Source organism: Mandrillus leucophaeus, unplaced genomic scaffold, assembly GCF_000951045.1.
Source record: "Mandrillus leucophaeus isolate KB7577 unplaced genomic scaffold, Mleu.le_1.0 Scaffold449, whole genome shotgun sequence".
NCBI classification, from domain to species: Eukaryota; Metazoa; Chordata; class Mammalia; order Primates; family Cercopithecidae; genus Mandrillus; species Mandrillus leucophaeus.
Window position 1 is genome coordinate 1,087,439 of NW_012104798.1, and position 27,242 is coordinate 1,114,680.

A 27,242-nucleotide genomic window follows, 5' to 3' on the forward strand; every position below is an offset into this window, starting at 1 on the left:
GAGGAAGATGACATTCCTTTTCTTTGATGTTAAGGATTATCACGCCTATTACATATAATCGTAAAGTAAGTACTTTCTATTTTTGGAATGCTACTTCCAGCTTTAGCAGTAAATCATGTCATTAAAATCTTTCCTATATTTCCACATAAAATGATCCAACATATTTTAGCCTATAGTATTATTTGTTTTGTAATTGCAGTCTCCAGAACTTTGCAAATTTAATAAACATCTTCAGCAGCTTAGTGAATATTGGCCTCTAGAGTGACATACTTTGCATACAGCTAGAAGTTTTGCCTTAGGATTGTGTCCATACTAATTGATTCTTGTCATTTTCTGTCTTGGGATTCCTTGTTCCTCAAAAGTATTCATTTTAAAATTTTATTTTACATTTTTGTGATGTCATTCTAAAATAGATTCCCCCAAGTGTAAATTCAATTGGTGTTTTTATAGGAGAGAAATGCCTCATTTTCCATTTGGTCTTTCAGCATTTAAAGCAAGACAAAAATATCTGTGTGTGCACCTTCTGAATGAGTGCTAAAATTTTCATGCATGTATTCACAAGGACACATATTCAAATACAAAGATACACTCAATAGATGCAACCAAATGGTGTAGACTCGGAGGAGAAAAATGGGCTTAGGCATATGGCCCAGAGATTTCAGGGGGAGAGAATATGTCACTATCATTATGTTTTCATATATATTTTTTTAAATCAACCCAAGAAAGAAAAACACTTAGAGGTTCTGTTGTTTTATTTCTCATTAATAACAAAAAATTTTTAGACACTATGATTTAGACACTGAGCTAACTCTCCTGCTTGCTAATCATTTTAGTTTTAAAAAATTACAAAAATCATCTTTCTGTACCACTTGTTTAACAGTATTATTCAACAAGCAGAGAGTAGTTCTCATTATTCTCCACCCCTGCACTGAGTTATTCTCCACATTATATATCATCTTTTTCCTAAAGTTTAAATAATGCTGATCACTAGTAAAATACGAACTATGTAATTTTTCACCTGTCATTCCAGCTGATTAACCGTCAGTCTATAACATAATTGCTAAAATGCCAATGACACTTTTACTAATTATGAGAATAAATAACATTGTGACTATGCCCCAGATGTCTTCATTCTTATGTCAGAGGCTACATGGGTCTTATTTTACATTTGAGGGGGCCTCCATTTTTTTCCCATAGAAGTTTTAAGGGAATCAACTGCATGAGCACTAGAGCCACCTCTTGGAATCACTATCTGCTGCTAGGCCTGCCTTCATTATCCTTTATAGAGTCTGCTGTAACCTCATTCTCAGCGGGCTCCTTTCTTTCAAATCACCCTCCATTCCATGTTAGAGTGATTTTCCTATCAAAGAAATCTAATCATGCTACTACCTTGCTAGACAATTTCCCTCGTATTCTATTGTCATCAGGACAGTCTCTTCTTCAAGATTTGGCTTCCACTTTATATTCTAACAACTGCAATTTTTAATTTTTCCAAAAACACACTACTCTATCATTTTTCTGGGACTTTGCACATGCAGCTTCTTAGGTCTAAAAGAGCCCTCAAGTTCTCTGCCTGCAAAACACATCCTAATTCCTGAAGATTATTTGATTCTCCAAGGCAGAACAAGGTAGCCCTCCCTCTTTGTTTTTTGTGCACATATATTTTACTACTTATCTCATGTTTAAAATTCTGTTCGTGTAAAGCTTCAATTCTCTGCACTGTAGACATTTTGAAGTTTGAGACTGTCCCCTTTCATCCATAATGCCTGATGCAGAGCAAGCACTCAGAAATGCTTGTTGAGTATGTAGTAGTATATTTTTAAAATGCTGCCTTTCTGCATGTGCTTCTTGTGTTGCAACAGTACTCATCAGATTCCTTGGACTTTTTAAGAGAAACCAGTTGGAGTTGCTGTCTGTCCTTACCATTTTAATCTCTGCACTTATTTTAATATTTCTTTTTCTCAAATTTATTTATAATGTTATATTCATTTTTACTTCTCAACTAATATTACAAAAGTTTGATTCCATCCTCTACATTTTTCTTTTGACAAAGGTATTATATAGTTTTCTGCTTAAGTTATCACACAATTTAACAAAACACATGTATAACATTTGTGTGTGTTTGGGTATATGTACGTATAACATGTGTGTTACCTAAATAACTTTTTGGGAAATTAGGTACAAGAAAGAAATAAGTTGCAAAAAATGAATACAAATGAAGAATTTTCTTATCATGAACACAAAGTCTTCACGAAAATGGTTTCTCTGCACATAGTGAACATATGAAGCCTTTTGAAGATAATTTTTCTACTATTCTTTCAATAGTAGAATTCTTTCTCGTCAATTATTCTTTCAATGACAATTAGAGATTGCTCAAAATATGCATATACAATTAGGAATTTTACAAAATAAAGATGAAAACACTCAAATGATTAATAGTGAACTCAATAATGGCCTGTGGAACTACTTGCATGGTTTCATCTATAAATGTATTTTACATAATTCATTTTACACTATTTTGCTATGGAGCTATCAAAGTTGCTATAGGAGAACACTGAGTGTGGCTACTGGTAACTAAGAATTAACATGAGAATCTACTGGCTGTGGTGGGTCACACGTGTACTCCCAGCACTTTGAGAGGTTGAGGCAGATGAATGGCTTAAGCTCAGGAGTTCAAGACTAACCCGGGCAACAAGGTGAAACCTCGTCTCTATCGAAAAGACAAAAAATTAGCTGGCTGTGGTGGCATGCACCTGTAGTCCCAGCTACATGGGAGGCTGAGGTGGGAGGATTGTTTGAGCCCTGGAGGTGGAGGTTGCAGTGAGCCGAGATCGCGCCACTGCACTCCAGCCTAGGTGACAGAGTGAGACCTCAACCCCCTCCCCCTAAAAAAAATTAACATGAGAAGCTTCTTCTGTGGAAACGCATTGAGAACACTGTTTTGTATGCTGAATAATGAGGTGCTCCGTGTCTGTAGGAAGGTAAAGTATTTTCTCTTTTTCTGGGCTCATCTGATGAAATCATAATATGAAAACTTGAGAAAATATAATCCAAAAACACAAGGGAATAAAAATAATAATGAATGATGTTTACATAAAAAATTCTTTCGCATACAATGACATTATGACTACTAAACTCACACAAAAAATAATCCAGAGAAGAATCACTGCATTTTGTTTTTCTAACCATATATATATTAGCACAGAATCAGAGATAAAATAATATTGACTTGTTTAATCCTAGGATAGTTTATTTAATGACATTTCTAGGCAAGTTATATTTGATAGAGGAAAAACTAGTACTTTCATAGTATATAGGAGATACAGTTGTAGTTTCTGCTATTGTGAGGATCTCAGAAGAAAATTTGAGAATGCAATTCTAATTGCCTACATTGGAGTGATAGCTTCCTATCTCAAACCAGGTTTTCATTTTAAAAATGAACAAAACTATTTACTACACTAAAAAAAATTAAAAGAATTTTGCTAACCTTTAGGAGGTGTGTAGTTTCCTACATAGTGTTTCCATGGGAATTAAGTGAAATAAACAATTTAACATTTTTGAAAAATTTTTTATCATAAAGAAGGTTTTTATTATGCATGATATAAGATACTTTTAAAAAGTACTATGTCATCTATATTTCTAAGAGACATAAAATATTGAGAATGTTTTCATATTAGCTTGCCTGAAAAGCACAAAGTTATAAAAACATAAAATGTGAAGCGAAAGTAATATTGTAGGTTAGCTAATTTGTATGTGGATTTGAAGTAGCAATAATATCAGGAGTGCGTAAAACTGCAAAATGCTAACAAGTGCTCCATGTGTTACGAAGTGCTCTAATAAAATTAAGAACTAAAGTAGAATTGCTCAAATTTTAACTTTTACAACATTTTCTGAATTACACCTATTTCCATTACATTTTATTTTCCTTAAGGTGAGTATGTTTATGTTTTAAAATATTTTCTCAATGAAACAATGAAACCTCTTTCAAAGTGAAAACAATTGCACTTTGAAATTGCCAACCTACTTGTTATTTAACAAGGCAAACTCAGAATATTGACTATTTCTTTCATACCATGTTACATTTAAAAAATGATATCATTTGCCTTACTTATTTTATCAATATTGTCTGAATAGTAGTCAAGTTCACCTGTGTGTGCTGTAAAAAAATTAGTCAAATTGTGTACTGTACTTTTTAACATTCAGCATAATTAAAATAAACTAATTGCATAGCATGATAAATATTCTACTGGTTGAAATATTACTAAATACATGCTAACCAATTAAAAATTCATACTTGATTTCATAAGTACTTGTAATTATTTTAAATCAGCTAGTACATAATAGGCTAAAGGCAAGTTGGTCAGATCTAACTTGCATATCTTTACATACAAAAAGTCAGATGACTTTGGGCCCGGTATGGTGTCGCCTGTAATCCCAGCACTTTGGGAGGCCAAGGTGGGCGGATCACAAGATCAGGAGATCGAGACCATCCTGGCTAACACAGTGAAACCCCGTCTCTACTAAAAATACAAAAAAATTAGCTGGGCATGGTGGCGGGCCCCTGTAGTCCCAGCTATGCAGGAGGCTGAGGCAGGAGAATGGCGTGAACCCAGGAGGCAGAGCTTGCAGTGAGCCGAGATGGCACCACTGCACTCCAGCCTAGGCAACAGAGCCATACTCTGTCTCAAGAAAAAAAAAAAACAAAAAAAGAAAAGTAAGAAGACTTTGAAATATGTGGATTCAAAATTGAGTATTATTTAATAAATTAAGGATTCAAAATTTTGAGTGGGACAAATGCAGAAATAGCATGTAAAAAGGTTACGCATATATGGGAGGTAGTTATCTAAAGAGAAACGAACAGAAAAAGATACTTCTAAAATTATATTTGCAATATATGCCTACAACAAAGAACTAATATCCAGAATCTACAAGGGACTCTAACAACTCAACAAGGAAAAATAAACAATCCCATTAAAATGTGGACAAAGGACAAGAACAAGTATTTCTCAAAAAAAGACCTGTAAGCAGCCAACAAACATAAAAAATGCTCAATATCACTAATTATTAGAGAAATAAGAGCAATTGTTAATAACAGCTATTCTGACATGTGTAAGACGACGGTGTGGATGCAGAGAAAAGGGAATGCTTATACACGGTTGGTAGGAATGTAAATTAGTTCAACATTCAACCTCTATGGAAAACAGTACAGAGATTTCTCAAAGAACTAAAAATAAAACTATTATTTGACCTATCAATCCCACTACTGAGTATCTACCCAAAGGAAAAGAAATCATTATATAAGACACCTTCACTCATATGTTTATTGTAGCACTATTCACAATAGCAAAGTCATGGAACTAACCTAAGTGTCCATCAATGGTTGATTGAATAAAGAAAATGTGGAACATATGTGACATGGAAGAAGATACAGCTACAAAAATGAATGAAACCATGTCCTCTCCAGCAACATGGATGGAGCTGGAGCCCCTGAAAAAGGCAGCGAAGAGTAAAGGTAGGAGGATGTAGAAGCAAACACGACAAACCAAATTGTTATAACTTATGCTCTTACTAAATATTCTCCATGATTTATGGAATTTCTATACAATGGTTTGAAAAGGCAATATGCCACAGGAAATCTGTAACTAGATTGAGGAGAACTAAATATCAACTTCATAGCAATCTATCACATCGCATTCAAAACTGTACACCTCAAAAGGTGATCTAAGTAAGTAATTCTTAAGATTTGATGTGGTCAGAATCAATTTGGTATTAATGATTGTGTTGCCATAGACTAGATCATGTGCAGACTTACAGGAGGCATTGCATCTATTGAAGAATAAGGTTTTCAACTAGCAGAGTTCAAAGCAGCAAAGTGCTGGAATGACCCCTAGGCAGCAAACGGCTTTCCCTTTAACAACTAAGTTTACCTTGTGTTATACGTTCTACTTTTTTCCCTTCTATATTTTCTTCATTAGTCCACATTGTTTTGTCACATTTTATGTTATTTTATTATTATTTTTTTTGAGACAGAGTCTTGCTCTGTCGCCCAGGCTGGAGTGCAGTGGCGCGATCTTGGCTCACTGCAAGCTTTGCCTCCTGGGTTCAGGCGATTCTCCTGCCTCTGCTTCGCGAGTAGCTGGGACTACAGGCACGCACTACCACGCCTGGCTAATTTTTTTTATCTTTAGTAGAGATGGGGTTTCACCACGTTGACCAGGATGGTGTTGATCTCCTGACTTCGTGATCTGCCCGCCTTAGCCTCTCAAAGTGCTGAGATTACAGGCGTGACCGCGCCCAGTCTTTTTTTTCTTTTTAATTTTTACTATGAAGAGTGGGGGCCTGGAAGCTCTCCAGATTGTGTGTCCAAGATCTTCTTCCCGGGCTCCCAACACTGTCTTACCCACCCACGGTATGCTAAATATTGGGGCAGAAATGGTGAGGGAAAGACATGGTCTGCCCTTACCCAGTTTGCAGTGTAATAGGAGAGTTTTACATTATTCAAATAACAAGTTAAACCGTGATAAGTGCTGTGCGGAGAAGATTCAGGGAAATAAGAGAACATTTAACAGAGAATAGGAAAGATGACATTGTAATAGTTACAGATATAAAGTAATATAAAACAGCTGTCAGTTTTGCAAACAATCCTGTATCTTAGTGCCTTGTCTTTCTCTCTGTTCACTCTACATTCTCTTCATAGGTAAGTTTCTTAAAATTTCTCTTGTCCTTTTTATCGGAGTATCAGTCATTCTCTCTTCATGATTTTGAAAATTTCTCCTTTTATGATATTCCAACAAGACCCAGCTATGCCTACCTCTTTTATAGCTTGATCGAGGAGGGACCATGGGCTTGAGAGTCGAGCAGATGTATGATTGAAGCCATTTTAGTCACCTCACAATTGATGATGTTTTACAAAATTTCTAAGTTTTTTGAGCCTCTGTTTTTTTTTTTTAAACAACAAAGTTCTCAGTCTTTGAAAGATTTGAGTTAAATGTCTGCAGGCTTCATTAGAGAGGGAATATGACTGTAGAGAAAGATGTCTAACACATCTGTAAGATGATTAAATTAATATAGCTCCATAATAGGGTACCTATTAAATGCTGAGTTGGTCAGCCGAGAATAGAAAAAAAAATCTCAGAAATATTTAAAGCATGGAAATCCAAGTAAGTATGCAGAACAGGGAAATTTAATGAATTTTTAGTATTCTAGACCCATTTTAGCCCATGTTATGAAAAATTCTATTCATTTATTTTTTCTCTTGCTGATTTTATGCTTAAAAAGTACCAGTTTGTCTACAGGGAAATAATAGGCTGTTCCTCTGGTTGTATTTATTAAACTTGGTTAACACAGCTTCATCTTTTCAGAGACAAATCTGTTCCAAATGTTTAATTTTTAAATTATTCATTTACCCAATAAATACTTGTCAAGTGCCCACTGTGTGCCAAGGTACTAGATTTTTCACTGGGTATTCAGTAGTGATAAGAACAGAACTGGTTCCTGCCTTCATAGAACGTTTACTTTAGTAGAAGAGATAGATATTTTAAAATAAACACACAATAGTATATAATTACAAAACATGATAATTAGGGACAGTCGAAAGCAGATTCTAACCTATAAGCAAGAAGGGAGCGCCTGCATTGTGGTAAAATGATGAGTATAATGAGACCTGTTGGAGAAAACCACCAGCCTTTATCTGACCTGTGTTTCTGCATTAGTTTTACCATTTTATTTAATTTCATAAATATCCCCATCACAGGTCAATGAGAAGATCAAATGTGCATAAGCCAACATTGCGATCCAACTGCAATCTGACATTGCAGGTATTCAATAAATGTCAGTCTCTTTCTATATTCCTTCTCCAAATTATTCCAATCCGATTTTAAAGGAATATTTTCCTTCTATTGCTCTACAAATGATTGTGTTAGCAAATAGCACAAGTATGAATTTGGAGTTGGAAACAGAAAGCAGAAAAAATGAGTCATTATTTTCTACTTAGATTTATAGGCAGTTGATCACTCATATATGGCACATACATATTTTTTTTGTTAGAATTATATTATGAGACAGTTGTAAGAATAACGACATATCACACAGTAGGTAATCAAGTCAAAATTATTGAATGAAATATCTCATAACTTGCAATAAAGAAACTCCACTGACAATTTATGGTAAAATTCAGATATTAAAACATATTTGAATAAAATGGGGAGAGTTTATAATTTTCAGTTCATCACAGAATAAAAACCTGCCATCTGTAAAGATATTTCCACATTTAATAATCTTAGTGATGTTCTTTGTTCTTATAAAAAATGGAACAGTAATAAAAGAAATAAATTACTAAGCTAGTAAGTTATGCTACTATAATGAATGAAAATGGAATTATCTTGTTGAGTTGAGGATCAATATTATTTATTACCAGATGCTCTACTGATAAAGCTGATAATGTAATAATCATGGAAGTAAAATTCACCGGCAGTTTCACATGTTTTCATCTCTCCTCATAAATTTAATTTATTGTAGCTTTACCTGATATACCACCTTCTCAATATAGGCAAAGTCCATGGGACATATTTTTTACTACAACTTTAATGCAACTAAATCCCACCATTATACAAAATCTATAGAGCATACAAAGTAGAAGAAAATCACTATGATAAGAAATAAAATAGACTACCTAAGAAAACCATTTTAAGTGTTTCATATTGCTATATGAATATGTTATGTCTCCATCTTACTCTTCTCCTTTTAGCAACCTATAACAGCTTTCTGTTCCTCTTCCCTATGATCTGGATTTGACCAATTCGCTCCTCTGTCCAGATTGATCTTGCTCCCACATATATCTTATACAACTCTCACACTCTCGTTTCTCTCTAAACTCATTCTTTCTTTCTGACTTTCTAATGATGACAGGTTTCTGCATCTTAGAATTAATTCAAGTTTGTCCATTACAGAGCAACAATTGTCTTTTTCAAAAAATCCTTTCTCAGCCAAACTCTTCAAACTGCAGTTTATATACTCTCTCGAATATTAATCAATACTTCTTTTCTTAACACTCTGAAAGGTGGCTTATTGACCTACCATTCTATCAAAATGGAACCTTCTAAGAGCAATATGCAGGTCAAATTCCAAGACCTTCTCTCAGACCCCAGCTTGGTTAACTGGCAGCAGTATTTGCCTCTGGAGATCATTTTTCCTAGAAGTCTCTTCCCCCCTTACCTATTAGAGCCCTCTGCAGTTTTTATTTAGGTTCTTGAGCTTCTCCCCTCTTACTCTCCTTTTCATTAGCCAGTTGATGGTTTCAAATATTGACTGTTTTCTATTATGTTAATTACTCCAAAATTTTTGCCTTAAGTCCTTGTCTTGCTTGCTCCAAAATTATTATAGTCTGTATTATTTTAGTACTTCTAAATGTGTCACTGGTCCTTAAGTATTTCACAAATTGAGTTCACTGTCATCTTCCTTTCCAGTTTTGGTCCTGCTTCTCACTTTCTTATATACAACAATATAACCACAACCTCCCCATCACTCATACTTGAAACTCTGGCAGAGGCTGGTTTATTTTTCTTCATTACTCCTTTATCTCATCAAATGCCAAATCCCATGAATTCTGCTCCTACATTTGCTATCATAGCTGTTTCCACATCACCATTCCTACTATTACTGACCAGCTCCTACTCTTCTGACATCTCCACCTGACCAAAGAAATAGCCTCTGAAGAGGCCCCCTGCCTTGCATTCTCTCCGTTTGTCAAATCACTGGCACACAGCCATCAGACCAATTATTCTAGAAAATTCAGGTTAAAACTCCTACGTTCAAATGCATTCCAAATAAAATCCAAGATCCTTATATCCACATGACCAATCATGAACAGACTCCAATGTATATTTATAATTTATTTCCTGGTACTATCTCACATATCAAATATCAGGTAAGCTGAATTCCTATTTGATCACATCTTGTACTTTCATTCCTACTGCCTAGCTTATCATATTGTATTAATTCTGAAAGCCTTGTCCTCATCTCTGCAGTTTCATTCACTACCTATCTTTCAAGGTCTAGCTCAGTGTTATTTCTACACAAAGACTTCTATGCTTGAGTTATCATTTATGGAATGATTACTATATGCTAAGCACACATAACCCTATGTATGTTAATTATTTCACATCAAACTGACAACCACCCTTAGTTTTAAATGGGATATAGAGTCTCAGAGGATAAGTAACTTGTCCATGGTCTCACAAATAGTAAATGATAGGTAAACCTGGGGTTCCAACTAAAACTTTCTGACTCTGGCTAACCATCGTACCTTGCCCTCAACTTCATGCCCTTTGTAAGACCTTGAACTTGATGTGTTCATCTCTTATTATGTTTTTCACTGTGTACCTCATTTAATAGTTTTCAATTTGAATGTCACATTTGCTAATCACTTGATGGGCGATCTCTGGAAAATTCATGGTGCCTTTAGGTAGTAAATGGTTACTTAATAAATGTCTGTGCCTTCATAGATGACTATATAGTTCCCTTATGAGAAAATTTAGTATGTCATTCTGCTCTTTATCACATCTAATATCTTCTGACCAAGTGTCAAGGTCTTCAGTAATCTGTAGTTTTAAAATTAGACGGAGATGTATTTTTTAGGGCATTATTTTTCATGATGCCTCAACATTATCCTGTTATTCTAATTAGGTTCAACTACAATCTTTCAAACAATGCTCACTGCCACCTTTGTTCTTTGCTGCCAATGTTTCTTTTTCAGGAATGTCTTCTATCTCTTCCCAAGTTATAACTTATTCTTCTTTCAAGGTTCAGCCCAAAAATACTTACAGATGTCTTCTAGAGGTAAAGTAATGTTCTATCAATTAAAATTTTGATAAGAATGACATTATTATGTGTATAGGTTATTCAGTGTCAAATCTCCCCAGAATCTAGAATTCCTGCAGAGGTTCATGTCTTATACTGCAAAGCTCTAAGAACACTATTAAACACATGGTAGATACTTTAAACTAATGGCAGTGGGTCCTGTGAACTAAGATTATTCTCATATAAGGTACATTAGAGAAGTTACTTTATTATCATAATAAATTGGTTAAAATGAGCACTTTAAAAACAACTTTTTCACATACTATGTGGATCTATTCTAAGAAGTTGTTCCTATCATTTCAACCAAAAAAATCCAAGATAATTTATTCAGTTACAATTTAGAATTGGCCTATAAAATAATAATATAATGGGCTGGGTGGTTAAGAGGGGTTTTCTTAGTGAATATTGAGGTAATGATTTTCCCCAGTGCTTACTTTTTAAGATCATAAAAGCATTCCAGTTTACATCTTATGTGACCTTGTTTGATCCACATGACTTATATTTGGTGAGGACATAGAAATGCATTCACTAACTGCATACAAAATATGTGTGCAATACTTTGTCATAAGAATTTAACTTTTAATGGAGGTACACACTGCTTTAAATAGGCTAAAACATGCACTATATAACAAATCTTTACATTTGACTTTGTAATATTATCCTTTCTACACTTTGCATTGAACTATCAATTCAAACAAAACAGTGAAACTGCCTTTTAAAACACGAGCTCTCAAGGAGGCAGAGCATCACCTACTGTTCCTGTGGTTTACTAACCTCAGCTTGGTCCCTTTTTATATTCCTACTGCTCCAAACTGAGAAACGGACAACCACAGATATACAGGCCCAAAGGGTGGAACCAGGTATAAATAATCCTGTTTGTCTTGTTTTTCCTAAAAATGTATTCCTTTTAATTCTATCAGTGGAAGAAAAAACATCATAGCCACTTTATCATGGTATGTTTTTAAACAATCAGAGTAAGAATCAATACACTTCTGAAGGGAACATTTGTCTAAGCCAATTGATCAGATGTGCCTTTGATAAACCCAGAATTTCCCAAAGAAAATCAAAGTTTGGTTCACTGGGAAGGTGGAGAGATAAGAAAGAATTTCAGGCACATACATTTCTGTGATGGTCTCTGGAAGATTTGTGGGGATCTCAGTGAGACCTTTCCCACGACAGTCTACGATATTGTTGCTACAGGTACAGGCGGCAGGGCAGTGCAAAACGCTACAAGAAGGAGCCATAAATGACTGGTGACCTAAAAAAGAAATAAACAGAAATTATATTTTTCCTCCTGAATATCATAATTGTGAAACATACAAACTTAGCTCAAGTAACAAAGCATTTCACATAAATAAATCTCTTTAAATACATGATCATAAGATGGTCCTATATTTCTAAAATATATTTTAGGAGGCATGCATTTATATATTCAGATCAATAAAGCAAATGAGAGGAAGTAAATGAGATTCTAACAACTGATCATAATACTGCTAATTTTTAAAACTATTGTGAGAAAAGCTAAATTCAGTTTCACATCAGAATTACATTCAAAACTATTCTAATTTCCAAAACCCCAGCAACTTCAGACTAATTTATATTCATTCCTAATAAGCTTAAATAGAGCTTGATCTTTATCAAATTCATGTGGCTTTATGTACTTTGCAGTTTCTTTTAAAAATAAAACAGTAATACTTCCATCAGAAGATAATTGTTGCTCAAATTAAATAATCATATGCCAATAAATGTGGAGAAAAATTAGATAATCCAGAATGTGATGTCTTGATAGGTTCAAAATTGTCAATTTCTCTGAAATTATAATAATAATTTGTATAAAGTAATTTTATTGTTAATAAAAAATGATTCTCTTGGGGCTTGGAGTAATTTAAAATTTTAGTTTAAGTAGCTCCCTTTCTGTATGCACTTTTATCACTCAATATTTGGAACAATTTTTAAATGAGACATTAATGGTTGAATGGTGAGCAACAGAGTATCAGCACAGTTGTACTAAACAAGCATCTGGAAATGCATGGTTTCTGGAAGACAGCTGGGGACTGCCCTTTCCAACCTGCCGGGAAAGGGCCCTAGTGGTGGTGATGTGCCAGGAAGAGGCTGCAAGCCAGCTGCTAATCCTATCCCTCTAAACAAGCTCTCAAACTACAAAAATATCCTCAGTCTAAAAAAGAAATGTGAACTTGCCTTCTTCCTCATCTAGAAAACAGAAAGGAAAAAGTGAAGAGAGAAAAAAGTGGTTAGTAATGAACTGTTAGTCATTTCATTATTTATTTTTTTTAAAAAGCAATCAGACATATTGAGAACATTCCATGATCGTACACAAAAATTTTGCTTAGGTTATAAAACATGTGAAAAAATACATACAGGGTCTAAAATATAACCATTTAAAAGCATCAAGTACTAGTCATGTCTCCCTACCCCACCTTTAAAAATCTGTGAACTACTTTTGATGCATTATAGGTTTCTTAAAATTTTGTTGTGTTGTAGTTTGAACAGATACTTCTGAAGCTGAAGCAGAACCAACCCTATCTATATATAAACAAGATACTATGTATCACTATGTGTGTGTGTGCGCACGCACGTGTGTGTACATAATCAAACCACCTCCGTTGAGATCCTTGGACTCAACTATATAAACTTCGGCAAGGTTATTCTTTTTCACAGCATTTGAATCTCCAAATATAGAGATATTACATTTCTCATACAGTTGTTATGAGGCAGGTGAAGGGAGGTAAATTTATGTGAAATACTTAGGTTGGTGCTTAAGCATAGTAAAAAATTCAGTAATCAATTAGCTATTGATTGATATTAGACACAGCCTATGTCTTACTTATTTATTTATTTTATTTATTTTTTGAGGCGGAGTCTCGCTCTGTGGCCCAGGCTGGAGTGCAGTGCTGTGATCTCGGCTCACTGCAAGCTCCGCCTCCCGGGTTCACGCCATTCTCCTGCCTCAGCCTCCCGAGTAGCTGGGACTACAGGCGCCCGCCACCACGCCCGGCTAATTTTTTGTACTTTTAGTAGAGACCGGGTTTCACCGTGTTAGCCAGGATGGTCCCAATCTGACCTCGTGATCTGCCCGCCTCGGCCTCCCAAAGTGCTGGGATTACAGGTGTGAGCCACCATGCCGGGCCTATTTAAAAAAAAAAAAAAAATATATATATATATATATATATATGTATATATATATATTTTTTGAGATGGAGTTTCTCTGTTATCACCCATGCTGGAGTGCCCTGGTGTGATCTCAGCTAACCACAATCTCCACCTCCCAGATTCAAGTGATTCTCCTGTATCTGGGAGATACAGCCTTCCAAGTATCTGGGATTACAGGCATGCACCACCACGCCCAGCTGATTTTTATAATTTTAGTAAGAACGGGGTTTTGCCATGTTGGCCAGGCTGGCTTGGAACTCCTGACCTCTGGTGATCCGCCCGCCTCTGCCTCCCAAAATGCTGGGCTTACACGCGTGGGCCATGGTGCCTGATCCTATGTCTTATTTTTGATTTCAGATTGTTTTTATTAAAGCTGGTCATTTAATATTTGTTTTAAGTAAAACTGAACCATTAGTATACATGTATGCATGGAAAGTATTTTGTTACTTTGCAACTATGGCTGAATTGCTCTTTGAATTTCTTAGCAGGGATCTAGGATTAGCTAATCATTTTTGTTTTCAATTGTTAACATAAAAGTAGCTATAAATCATTATGTAATGGGAAAATAAAAAATCACAAGTAGAGCCATCATTTAGCGATTTTCCATATTTCCCCTGGAGTGGAAACTGAAAAGTGTTTTAGCATAATCTAGATACAAGTAACCAGTACTTGCCAACCGATATAGTAAGGTCTCAGAACATATTTTCACTGGAAAAGAGGATCTCCGTAGAGTGATTAGTGCACAATTGCACATTAGTGAACAACACTGAAACCTTTGAGGCATGCAGCCCTCACATTCTGTTACGTAATGGGATACAATAAACACAATAACATCATTCTTCTTTCTCCCTTACCACTGCAGACAAATTCTCGTTTTTGAACCTCAGCTACATTATGACCTCTCAGGTGGGAGGGGCCCATACACTGAGTGTACAGACCAACCCGGGGCCTTTGGCGAAGCCAGTCGGAGAGCCAGGCCAGGTGGCAGTCACAATACAGGTTGTTTGAATGGAGTCGACTAAATGAGAAAAAAAAGAAGTGTAAAGCAAGAAAACAGAAAGTTGTCATTTCATTAATAATATATACCTTTATTTCTTAACATAGAAGTAAAGCTAAGCAGATTCCAATATAATTATTTTTCCTAAAAATTAAACTAATGTACAATCACAGAATCAAGTCTCTCTTCATTTAGTCTGAACTGAGCAATTTACAGAAGCTTGAATATGTCCATAAAATTATGTTTTAAATGAACATATTTCACTTATGTTCATTTAAAAGAGGAAAGAGAAAAAAATAAGTCCAATGCAAATTACTCCACAGTTCCAACATCCCGAGAGCCAATAGGGATGGGGTGGGAGAGTGGGGAGACTGGGCGAGGGGCAAGTTAGTAAAAGTTGTGGCTCCCAGTTTGAAATATCAATAAGTCCTGCCATTATGAGTCTCTATAGAAACCACTTGTAAAACCTTTTCAGCAGGTCACTTGCATTTTTTGCTGAACAAGACAGAATAATAATTCAATATAAAACACTTTTTTCACATCCTTATTCTGATTTCCTTCTTTTGTTGTTTAATCACAGAAAAGGGATTAGCTCCTTTGGCTCCTGGAGACCTATCCTCAAAGAGCAGCGACTGAAATTAAAAGGCACAAATGGCTGGGAGTGAAGGAATTAAGTGAGTGGCTCTGTGTTGGCAGGATCCACACAAGATCATGGATTGCTTCCAAGTGGCAAATTGCACTTCTCCATTAATAAAATATCAGACAAATGTATCCACTAAATTAGGTAAATGACTTCAAACTGGCTTTTCTGTTTTCTCAAACTAAAGAAAAGGACATCCAAAGCTATAAATCAAAGCACTATTCCCAGAACCATCTATGACACAGTAATACCATTTTAGTCCTTTTAAGCTGATGTGTTCAATTCTAACCCAATTACAGTAATGGATATTAAAACATGGAACTCAGTCCAGAAAGATAATTAGACCATAAAAATGGAATTTTTAAGTAGCAATGATACTGTAGAATTATGACCCAACCAAAGCAAAGGAATTTAAAGTTAAGTGACTGCTTTGCATTCTCCTTGAGCTTGTAGATAAGGAACACAATTCTTTGCTTCGAAACTAGAAGGCGTACCACAGAACAAAAAGCTACATTTTGGGAAAGATGGGTGTCCTCTGGCTCGGTTTGCTTGGAAGTTGAAGTTCTGTCCTTTGGAAGCCACAGAGGCGCACATTCCATATCCTTGTACTCTAAATATTTCCATCTAAACCAAGCACATTACAAAAATTCTAATTATGTGTGCACAAACTTGAAACGAGAAAAGAATGTAAAAATTGAAAAACCTGATTAGTAAGACAGACTCATGAATTTCTACAAGAAAATAAGGGACACTGTCAAAAAAATTCAGATGAATGTTTTTACAATTTCGTTGGCTTTGTTTTTGCAAAGATTGAAAGCTTGATCAATTTCTTTTTTTAAAAAAAATGCCTGAAGTTAATGGGAAATTCTAGTTTTGAGTGAATTCAGTCAGATTAGTCTCATTCTGATAGCCCCAAGAATACAGAATTTAGCTATGTCTGTATACTTGTAGAATTCCTTTATTTTGCTAAATAATATTCCAAGGAAATTATAATGATGTGTTATTACACACAGAGTTAGATTTCAGTAAGAAAAAAATGACATTAAAATTGGTATTGCCTAGTTCATTAAAAAGCTGGTAATTCAAAATTTTTATTACAAAAAGAAAATTAATGTTTTCCAGTTACAAGCTATCAGAAAATGAGGAATATTTTGAAAATCTAATCAAAATATATTTACCCAACTTAAAAACCCTTTTTTCCCCAAGAAGTCTGATGCTTTGGTTTTGTTTCCAATCATGTCCTACATGTTATATGTAATATACTTTTTTTAGGTCAAGGTGATTCTGAAATTCAGTTCAAATGAGATTTACCTCTGAAATTCTATAACTTAAAGTCCACCCTGGGCTTTAAGGATTTTAAAGCCTACTCTGGGCTTTAAGGATTACTTTTTCTTCAAGAGAAAAGAAATAGCTATAGTCAATACTTTATTAGACCAAAAATATCTTAATGTCCATCTGTAACCCCAAAAAAGATACTTTTAAATATAAGTGCTGACACAACCTTAATTATAGAAGCACTAGAGGGTGATGCTATAATTTCACGTTATAAGGAATGTTGGAGAACCAGTTTAGCTTTATTAGGTCTGCTTGCAGTACAGCAATAAAATCATAAAGATTTCCCATTTATCATTTCTGACAGCCAATCAAGGAGTCTTCCATTTCTTAATGAAATGTGACCTCCACAATAGCTCAAAGTAAATGTTTTTTTTTTTTAACTCCAAAGTTCCCATAATGCATATCATTTAAAAGAAATCTTTCCAGTTTCCAGAATAATAGCTCATTCCCACAAATATCATATCTAGTCTTTTCCCAAGTTGGGTTTTCCTTGTCTACCTTGTAAGCTAGTGGTCCCATCCTTTGCTTACTGAATATGTTATTTAAGGGGAAGCTTTAATTGATTAATATGACCTTTACATATATTGTGACTACTTACAAAGTCCTAAGTTTAGGCATATGGTTGAAACTTGCCACAGAAAGTCTAGTAATGTTGTTATTGTTGAGAGTGCTGTAGAATTAAAAAGAAAAGTTAGGATTTTTAGATACAAAATTGATTGATCATTTTATATACTAACATAGAGAAAATGTCTTGTACTATGCTTATGCAGGACAGTTACCTGGTAGAGATGACACAGAGAATACACTACTCTATAGACAAGTTGATAAACAATTTTCATAATTTAACATGTTACTGTACATTTTGTTTTATTCAACATTTACTACAAATTTATGGCTTCATTCATAGCATGTTTGACTATTCACATTCTACTTTATGTACCTTGTGCATGCATGTCTATCTATGATATTGGTTAAGAAATAAACACGGGATAGTTACAGTTGGCAAATATGCCCAATTACATTTCCGTAGAGTGGCATTATGTGTAATTAGTGTCCGTGAGTCAATAAGCGTATTTGAATTAATATTCTCTTACTGAATTCTCATAGCAACAATACAGAATCATTCTTGTCAGGCCTTGGAACAGAGTCCTGATAACTATTATTTACCGCAGACAACAGCCACTGCTGTAATTTGAGTGGAGAGAGCTATATCTATATCTGGTACTTGTATCATGTGGGGATGAAGTAACTTGCTGTAGCACCGTGTTAAAAGATTAATCCATTCTAATGGTTTTTAGTTGCAGTAGCATATATTGGCCTTTGTTTATTGCTGTGTGGCAGCAATCATGGTTTCTTGAGGTAGCAGATCCAGGAATATGTGTGGTGAAGAGAGTTATGGTAAAAATAAATATAATCCTTACTTTTCCCACAATGCAACATTATTAGTTTTATTATTATTATTATTGATTATTTCTACTTCTACTACTACTCATTCATTCATCAAATATTTCCTGAATGGCTATTATTTTATGGTAACATGGAGTATTATAAAAATAAATCAGACATACATCCTGTCCTAAAATAGCATACAGTCCAGCTGGGGAGATGAATTGGACAAATTACAAAAACTAGTTAGGCTAAGACATGAGTTTTCTTCACCCTTCAGAAAAATCTGGTTGTGATAAGAAAGTGGTAGAAGTTATCCCAGGGGTATACAAGTAAAGTGTGGACATGGAAAGCAATTCTAAGACTGGGAGAGACTGAAGGTACACATTGAGGTGGTGACTAAAGAAGGCAAGTTCCTCTGAAGGAGGCAGGAGAAAGCATCAATGGTCCTGGTGGATGAAGTTGATATTGGACAAGGGTTTGAATGAGAGGTTGTAAGTTCACTGTAGGGCCTGAGCAGAGAACAGAAATGAGAGAAGCAGGCCACGTGCAAAAATATACAATGATGGGCAAGAAAGATGGAAGAAAGCAGACAGTTGGGGATGGTGAAGAATATGGTAAGCTAGCAATGATAGTCTCTCTTGTGGCAGATAATGTCCAGCTCCAATGGACTATTGACCTGCTGTAAGGGAGGGATGTCAAACAATCAGATTTTCCAAGGGAAGTTAGAAATAAAAAGTTTTAGATCTTTCTAATGTTTAAATAGTGGCAACTAATTAAAATATTTCAAACAGTCTGTAGACTACTTATGTTTGAGCTACACAAAAAATATTTTTGAGGCCACTTTGGGCCAGTTGGTGGCTCTAGTTATCAATGGTGCATTCAGAAGTTAAGGGAATGACAAAAACTTTTCAGTAAAACATGGCATGTCAGCTACAGACCTACATCATGCATGGACCCTCTTTACTACCTTGTTTTGCAATATATTGAATTATATAAGAACTATTCTAAGTGATTTGAATTAAGTCACAAAAACTAAACCACTTTATGGGGGACCTACAGAGCACTGGATTTGTTGGCTCAGTTTATCTAAAAGCTTTTAGCATTTTCCTATATGCAGGTGAAATGAGATGTCTTTTTCAAATGCCATTAAAATATATCCTGATGTTTGAATGCAAAGGTTAAACTTCTCAATGGGATTTGCTTTCAGATGATCCCTTTTCCCATCTTCAAAATTTATACTGAATTAATATGGCTAAAATCTTTATAGTATACAGTATTCTGAAATATGACTTTGGGAATAAATTGTTTTAAGTACTTCACACGGAGAAGACATGCATTAATTTTGAACTATAGTTTCTTCTATCTCCGTGCAAAGGAAAATTTTCATTGAATGCCAAAGACTTCAGTTATCAATTTGAAATCTTTTCTCAGAATGTTAGTTCACATAATGCAACTAAAGGAAGACATTATCTTAGTATTTTATTCAGTACTGATGCTGGAAAGAAGTACTGATACTGATACCCAATGACTGAAAAATATGCAGAACCAACAAAATTATTTTTAAAATTAATAATAAATATAAGTGTTAAGTATGATTACCTGTATATGTTACCGCTATGGTCAACTTCTATTCTGAAATAATGGAAACTTATATATTGTACTTATTTAGTTGTGAATATTTTCTCCCATGTGTAAGTCTATTTCTGTCTTCAACTTCAAGATTTTCTTTGTAATGAGTAAATATTCTAATACAAAAGACATCTTGATGTATAAATATTAGCCTGTATAATCATGGAGCACCTCTCACACTTATATCTTGATTTAGTCATCTTACTCCCTTACCACCATGCATATCGCTTGGCAGATAGTTTGGTATTTAGTGGATATGAATCACTATGATTAAATTAAATTATGTCCATTCTGTGAAAAAGAAAAACAAACATGTAAAAGCAGCAATTGAAGGGATATATATCATTTCTGAGTCCAGTGTCCAAAGAAAGGGAAAATATTGATCAAGATTTAGTTTCCAATGTTATTTTTGAGACGGTATCTAAATATTAAGAAAATAAGCAGTTACCTCTAAATCCTACAAATCAGAATCTGACAATAAACCAGTTCTCCATGAATGCGCAAGTGTTAAACTGCTTCCTTTTCATCTACCTTAGATTTTCACTTGACTTCTTGGACTCTATTCACTCTTTGTACACTCATATATATCCTAATTTAATACACTTTCATCAATGACTGAGGGCGATTACCTCATTTTCTCCCATCTAGCTTCAGTATAGCCATACATTCATAAATGGTTCAAAGAATTAAAATTTTAAAAAATCTAAAACCCTTGGAATCTGAAATTTAAGGCAATGTGTACGTTAATGTTCCTTCATTATTTCCACATAAGCCATTACATCCTAAAGAGTCACAAATGGTAAAAATAAGCAAAACAGACAAGTCATCTTTCTAGAACTCTTCTTAATGCAAACTCTCTTAAGCTTTTGACCAAACATTTATAATAGGTAAACTTTTGTTGTATTTCACAATCGATGTGGGCTTCATAAATTCTTGTCTTTTCAGTGGTCCAATTTTGGCTCATTTATCAACTGATTTTTCTAGGGGTTGTTTAAAGTATGAGGATTGAAAAAAAAAATTTAAAGTAATGTCTGCTCAACTTTATAAAATTTTAATATAAAATATTTCAATCTTTTAAATTTACATTGTCTTCTATCATACGCTAATTTTTATTATTTCTTCAACAAACAAACTCTGACCAATATATACTTCTTTAAGATGTATATATTAAGGTCCTCAAAAGAGTTTCCAAGATTTTGGATTTCTATTTTAATTCCATGAACCATAAAACGTCACCCTTTGGTGTGTTTCCTCATTTTTGCTAAAGTCATTTTTTAGATATTTTGATTAATCATGACAATCAAAATGTATGAGATGACTGTGTTTTCATAAACGTACTGCCTCTGATGACAACGATATTAGTTTATAGAAAATAAGCAAATGTAGTTATTGTATTTGTGGGTAAAAGATTTCAGTGCCTAGCACAGTGTTCATTCCATCTTATAAAATATACACAGTAGGTATTCAATACATTTATGTGTATATATACATATATTGAATAAATACACTGAATAACTACATATTTAAAAATAATTTAAGTTTTTTGAAAACTTAATAACAAGGTAGTTTACGGGATTCAATTCATCCAAGATAGTCAGTAAACTTTGCATAAAATGATTGGTATCATTCATATTTCTAGTTAGGAACGTTGGTTTAATAATACATTTTTCACATGATCAGCTCTGTCTGATTAACTCTTGTGGTAGTCTCTTCATCTATGAATTTTAGTGACACTGACTATGGTTTTGCCATGAGACCACTACTATGAAATCATTCTAATTATTCTGACTCTGAGATACCATCAGTGAGCTTTATATATTAAAAATGGTTCTGGTAAACAATTTAAATAGTGGTCTTAAAGCTAAAATGTATATGATAAGCACTTTGAATATTTTTCCGATAGAAACTTAGACCATTATCAATAGAAACAAAGGTGGCCTCTCCTGTAGTTAGAGAGTAGTCTATATTTTTATATTTCACATTTTATCCCAATCAATTCATTCATACATACATATCTTTTAAAATAATTAATAACTCATTACACTACACAGCTGGAAATTCTATTTTCTTGAAATTAAAACCAAAACCGTATAAAAATACTGATAAAATAAGCCATTCTAGCTGAAAGATTAATTTATTTTCAGAATTATATTCCATTCCTGAAACTAGATTTATAAAGTAATGAATCCATTTTTTGTTGGGAAGGGGAAGGATTTTATGATTTCTCGATAACTTTTAACAAATTGACTAAAAACACACTCACATTTAATTCAATTTTAGATCCCTGACTAAATTTGTCAAGGATGAAATAAAGCAGAGAAAAATATTTTAATTTGTGGAGGAAATGTAAGTGTATTTAAAAAGCTACAAATGTGGATTTTTGGCTGAAAAAATTCGAAAAATGTATAGGCGGCATATGATGCTTTAGTAACTATAGTTTTCATTAAAATTTGTAATTTCATTAAAATTAATAAGTCATTGATCAATAGAGGTTACTTAGTTGCCTCTAACCAATTTTGTCAGTCATGTCTACCCAGCGAGGAAAGAAGGAGGTTGCCCATTATAATTCAAGTCTGTATGTTGTACGTTACAAAGTCAGTAGTGAAGACTTGAAAATGGATCTAATGGGTGGCTTATTAATCTTAGGAAGCAGATTTCAAAGTATTCTTACAAAAATAATGTTAAATCACCTGGTTAAAAATTTTATTTTTTTAATGAGAAACTGTGTTTCCATTGCCTAACAACGACAAATTATTCCAAGATATCAGCTACTAAGAGGGTTTTTAATGTTATTTTTCCTATAAAGTTGATTTTACCTCAACATTTAGCAATGATAAATTCTATGAATCTTATAAAACTATTTATAAGAACATTTGAGTGACCTTAGACAATTTTACCTAACATACAGATATGGTACGCAAGGTTTTGCACACACGCATTTAGACTCTTCCCTGTATTCACCATGAATTATTTAAGGTATCTCTTGAGAGACTATTTTGACAACAAGGTTTTAAGCTAGCAGATGAGCTTCCACATTTGTCCTGTCCAGACACAAAGCCCCCATTAAAAGAGTAAGAGAAATAGCAGTACTTACAGCACTTCCAGGTCCCGGAGAGCCCTGAATGCCCCATCTTCAATACAGCTGATCTGGTTGTAATCCAGTTGCCTGTTAAATAGATTACGAGAATCTATGTAGAAGGGATGGGCAGTAGCTGGGGTAGGTGATGGGAAGTTTCCTGAAGGGTCTATGATACCCTGGACACACTCACTGAAGTGCCCTCACAAACACACTCATCTGCTTATGAATGTCATAAGCCATTCTAGCCTCTATGCCGCCACTGAAATCTCTTTTTGTTCTGAACTGTCTGTGCAAATAGCAGCCCTTGGAAAGCTCCAGTAAATAATAACTGCACCTTATATTAAATGCCATAGGAATGCAATTTCATTACATCAAGAAAAGCTATCCATTAAGAGCTTTCAGCGTCATCTTGCTGAAACAATTTCATTAAGGTAAAGGACTGTAAATCACTTAATGTCACATGCACCCCCTCAGTGACCTAACAGAATCCATTTATCAGAGAAGCCCAGCTGCATGTTAATTTCACTATCCTTGGCATGAAAGAGCAACACTACTTTTAGGTTTCCTTCTTTTAAAAGCAGTTTTCCTTCAAGAACTCCAAATCGAGAAAGGGAACTGACGTCCCATATAGTTTGCTCTTATTCCCAACCAGAAATACACTTTAGAAAGCTAGTAATTGTTCTATATTAAATGTCACTATTTTAGTAATTCACATTCTTTATCATTATATGTAAATGCTCTGCATTGCAAATACAGCATACTTTCGAATTAAGGAACTTCCAGAATTATATCGCTCTCCAGAAGATAGGTTTTAAAGTATTAAATAACAATTTTGCTTTTTAAAATGATGCTAATTTTGGTTAAAGCCACTAAGAAACATATACTGCAGGCACACCATAAAAACGCTACATGTTTCTATGGTAAAAAGCCTAAAAGCTGTATCAGCTAAATTCTAAATAATGCATCATTGAAGTAAATGAATCTTCCTCAATATCTTAGGCACTTGTTAAAATTCATAGTACAAAAAAAGAATGCTCCAAACTTGGTTATGTCTGCTTTTCCTGCTGCTTGTTGTGGAATTAAAATTTCCTTGTTCCTATTGAGCCTTCTACTAGGTTGAAATTAACAGTGGAGTACTATATTGTATCTGTATGACACTCTTTTTTTTTTCCCCCCCCAAACAAGCAGTTGTTGTTTAAATATAGTAGTTTGAATGTTAGAGATGTTATTATTTCAGTTAAAAAAGTATTTTAATGTCTCACTTGAGATAGAAACAAAATGTTTCACGGAAGAGGCGAGTTTTCAGCTCTGCAGGCACTGGGTGAGAGAATGTGGATGAACAGGAGTAAGATTATGATCATAATACAGATGTATCCTGTCCTTGTTTCAAGTTCAGCATTCACTGAAGGGGCTAATTCATATCTGAGGTCTGTTCGTAAAGAACTGTTTGAACATTTCTATAAAATAGTGGTTACTCTCACAAGACTACTGAATAAAGGTGCAATGATTTAATCCAGTGACTTTCAGAGGGGCCTCTTCAAGTTCCTCACTTTAGAAATTATGTATATAGACAATATCTCATGAAATATACATCTCATTTGTAAGAAGATCTCTAGGGGACACAATCATACACAAGGCTACCTTGATGTCATGCAAATGGTACAATTTAGGACATGCAATATTAACAAAGGTACGCCCCAAGGAAGACACAATTTTACTGCTTGTATAAGCCTTAGTTTATAAAACTTAAGGTTTTCCCCAAATCATAGCTAACATCCATGCTACTACAATAGCCTAAATCATTTCTACTTATTAAGACGTAATGCAGAAGTATTTTATTTTCTAAGAAGACATTTAAAGTCTCATGATGTAATACGGCTGCTGTGGTTCCAAGAAAACACTTACATTCTTGAGTACTTTTGATTTTTACAGATTAAATTCATTTAACAATTAAGTTAATAGCCTTTTTATTTTAAAGTGCTATATATATATATATATATATATATATATATCTACACTACTATTCTCTAACCTCTTGAACAATTTATCAAAGCCATTTAAATTAGTACAATGGCATAAAGTGTTACCCCTGACACACTACAAAAGAGAAATTGTTTCCAGACAAATTGGGAAAATCTTTTAATGCTATCAAATTTGCCTAATGCAGTCTCCAGGTTAATCTGTAAAAGGGTGAGCTGTATGTTTGCCCATATCTTATTATCCTTAGCTGTCAATGTATAAATCAATGCTGACACAGCTTCTTCTAAATCATGCACACGATACACAAAGGGGAACCTCCAGCATGCCAGAAAGCACTCAAGCAAACCTTGTCCTACAAGGACTGGAAGGCCGACAACTTTCCTTACAGGAGCAGAAGTTGAGATGCTGCTGGAAACTTTGGTAATTTCACTGTTCTTTAACATTGCTCATGGTTACATGCTTCTTCATATTCTTAACAGAAATCTAAGCCCTTATTGGTGCTAAACCATTAAGAATATTTGGTTTCCATAGGACTGATGTTTTCTTTAAAAGTTCTCTGAATACTGTTGTATCTGAGTCCACATATTCCCTGAACATGAAGGTATTTCATGAAGTTACTCATATGAAAGGACAATCCAAGTTAAACAAGTAAATAATTCTTACATTAATCTGTCAATTTCGTGATATTCAAAGGAAGGTTTACACAAAGTGTTGTGCTGGTATGACTGCTCATGAGAAAATCTCTCCCAACAGACCTCCATTTGTCTGTATGTGGTTCAAGATAAACAGTGTCAAAACTACGCAACAATGTAATTTATTTCAGGGTTTCTGGACTACTTAGCCGCACTCTTTGTTTTGCCCTGCTCATTCCCTTCTCCACTACCTTTCAAGCCCTGCCTACTTCTGGCTTCTGTAAACAGGAAAGGATCTGTTCTCTGCCATACCTTTAGTGACAGGCTGGCCTTCTTTAGATGTGATTTCCAATTGTGCCATGAAATTATTCTGAATTAAGAAAATAGCAAGGAGACTTTTTCACTTCTCCAAAACAATTATGCTTCAACTATTCACTAAGACATAGTGTAAATTTGCAGATCATTAAAGAGATTTGGATGTTAAGGGCAGAAGTATCATAAGCGGTTTTTTTCAGACCTTCGGCTGACCTAACTTAGCACATACTTTTGTGTCTTCATCTCCCTTATTTCCTGACTCCAATCTTCCCTTTGGCTTCTATTCAAATTCCAAATTGCCTTTCTATGCAATCCTTTGCTGTCGAAGTGTGTACATTTGTGTTTTGAAGAACTGCTTTAATCTTACGGAAATGATGGGGTTAAGAAGAATAATATTCATTATCTCGGCCAGGAGCGGTGGCTCATGCCTGCAATCCCAGCACTATAGGAGGCCGAGGCGGGTGGATCACCCGAGGTCAGGATTTCGAGACCAGCCTGGCCAACATGGTGAACTCCATCTCTATTAAAAATACAAAAATTAGCCAGGCATGGTGGTGGGCACCTGTAATCCCAGCTACTAGGAAGGAGGCAGGAGAATCGCTTGAACCGAGGAGGTGGAGGTTGCAGTGAGCCAAAATCGCACCTTGTGACATTGCACTCCTACCTGGGCAACAAGAGCAAAACTCCATGTCTTAAAAAGAAAAAAAGAAGAATATTCATGATCTCTCAATATTAACATTCTTTGATTTTTTTTTTTTTTTGATGGTAGGACGTATATCTTTGACACCCTAGAATAACTCTAGATAGTCCATTTTGATTTTTACCAGCACTGGTAAATTTAGTTTTACATAATGCAGTGCGTCGATGGACTCCATACATTAAGAGATACCACTCTATGCCTCACGTGCAAAAAGTTCTGAAGCTCATCTGATTTTCTTTAATACTAAAAATAATTTGTCCTAGTTTCAAATTTTGATTTATTCCTTGTATGGGGGACAATATACAATCTTGGTAAATATAAATTTTACAAATAGGTATATTAAATGACAAAACGGTTAAACATTTGTTTACTTGGCATCCTGAAACAGTTAGAGATGCTAGTCCATCATTTAGGTTTTCTTAAAGAATTTCCTGTTTTATTCTTTTAAAATACGGATATCATACTGCATTTGAATTACATATACAACACTTAGATTAATAACATATATAAAACTGCAA

General features: G+C 34.5%; 1 protein-coding gene across 4 annotated transcripts in view; it reads right to left on the reverse strand.

The window, feature by feature from the left end:
- SLIT2 (slit homolog 2 (Drosophila)) overlaps positions 1-27,242 on the reverse strand; it is a 362,556-nt gene that overhangs the window by 115,617 nt on the left and 219,697 nt on the right. For 2 of the 4 annotated variants that reach the window (XM_011994269.1, XM_011994266.1), the window contains exons 6-10: positions 23,113-23,184; positions 17,599-17,670; positions 14,883-15,046; positions 13,057-13,068; positions 11,977-12,115 (exon numbers count right to left, since the gene is read on the reverse strand). In XM_011994269.1, coding sequence (XP_011849659.1) covers positions 11,977-12,115; positions 13,057-13,068; positions 14,883-15,046; positions 17,599-17,670; positions 23,113-23,184 — 459 coding nt within the window. The remainder of the gene's footprint in view (positions 1-11,976; positions 12,116-13,056; positions 13,069-14,882; positions 15,047-17,598; positions 17,671-23,112; positions 23,185-27,242) is intronic. The other 2 variants (XM_011994270.1, XM_011994268.1) reach the window with 1 other exon arrangement.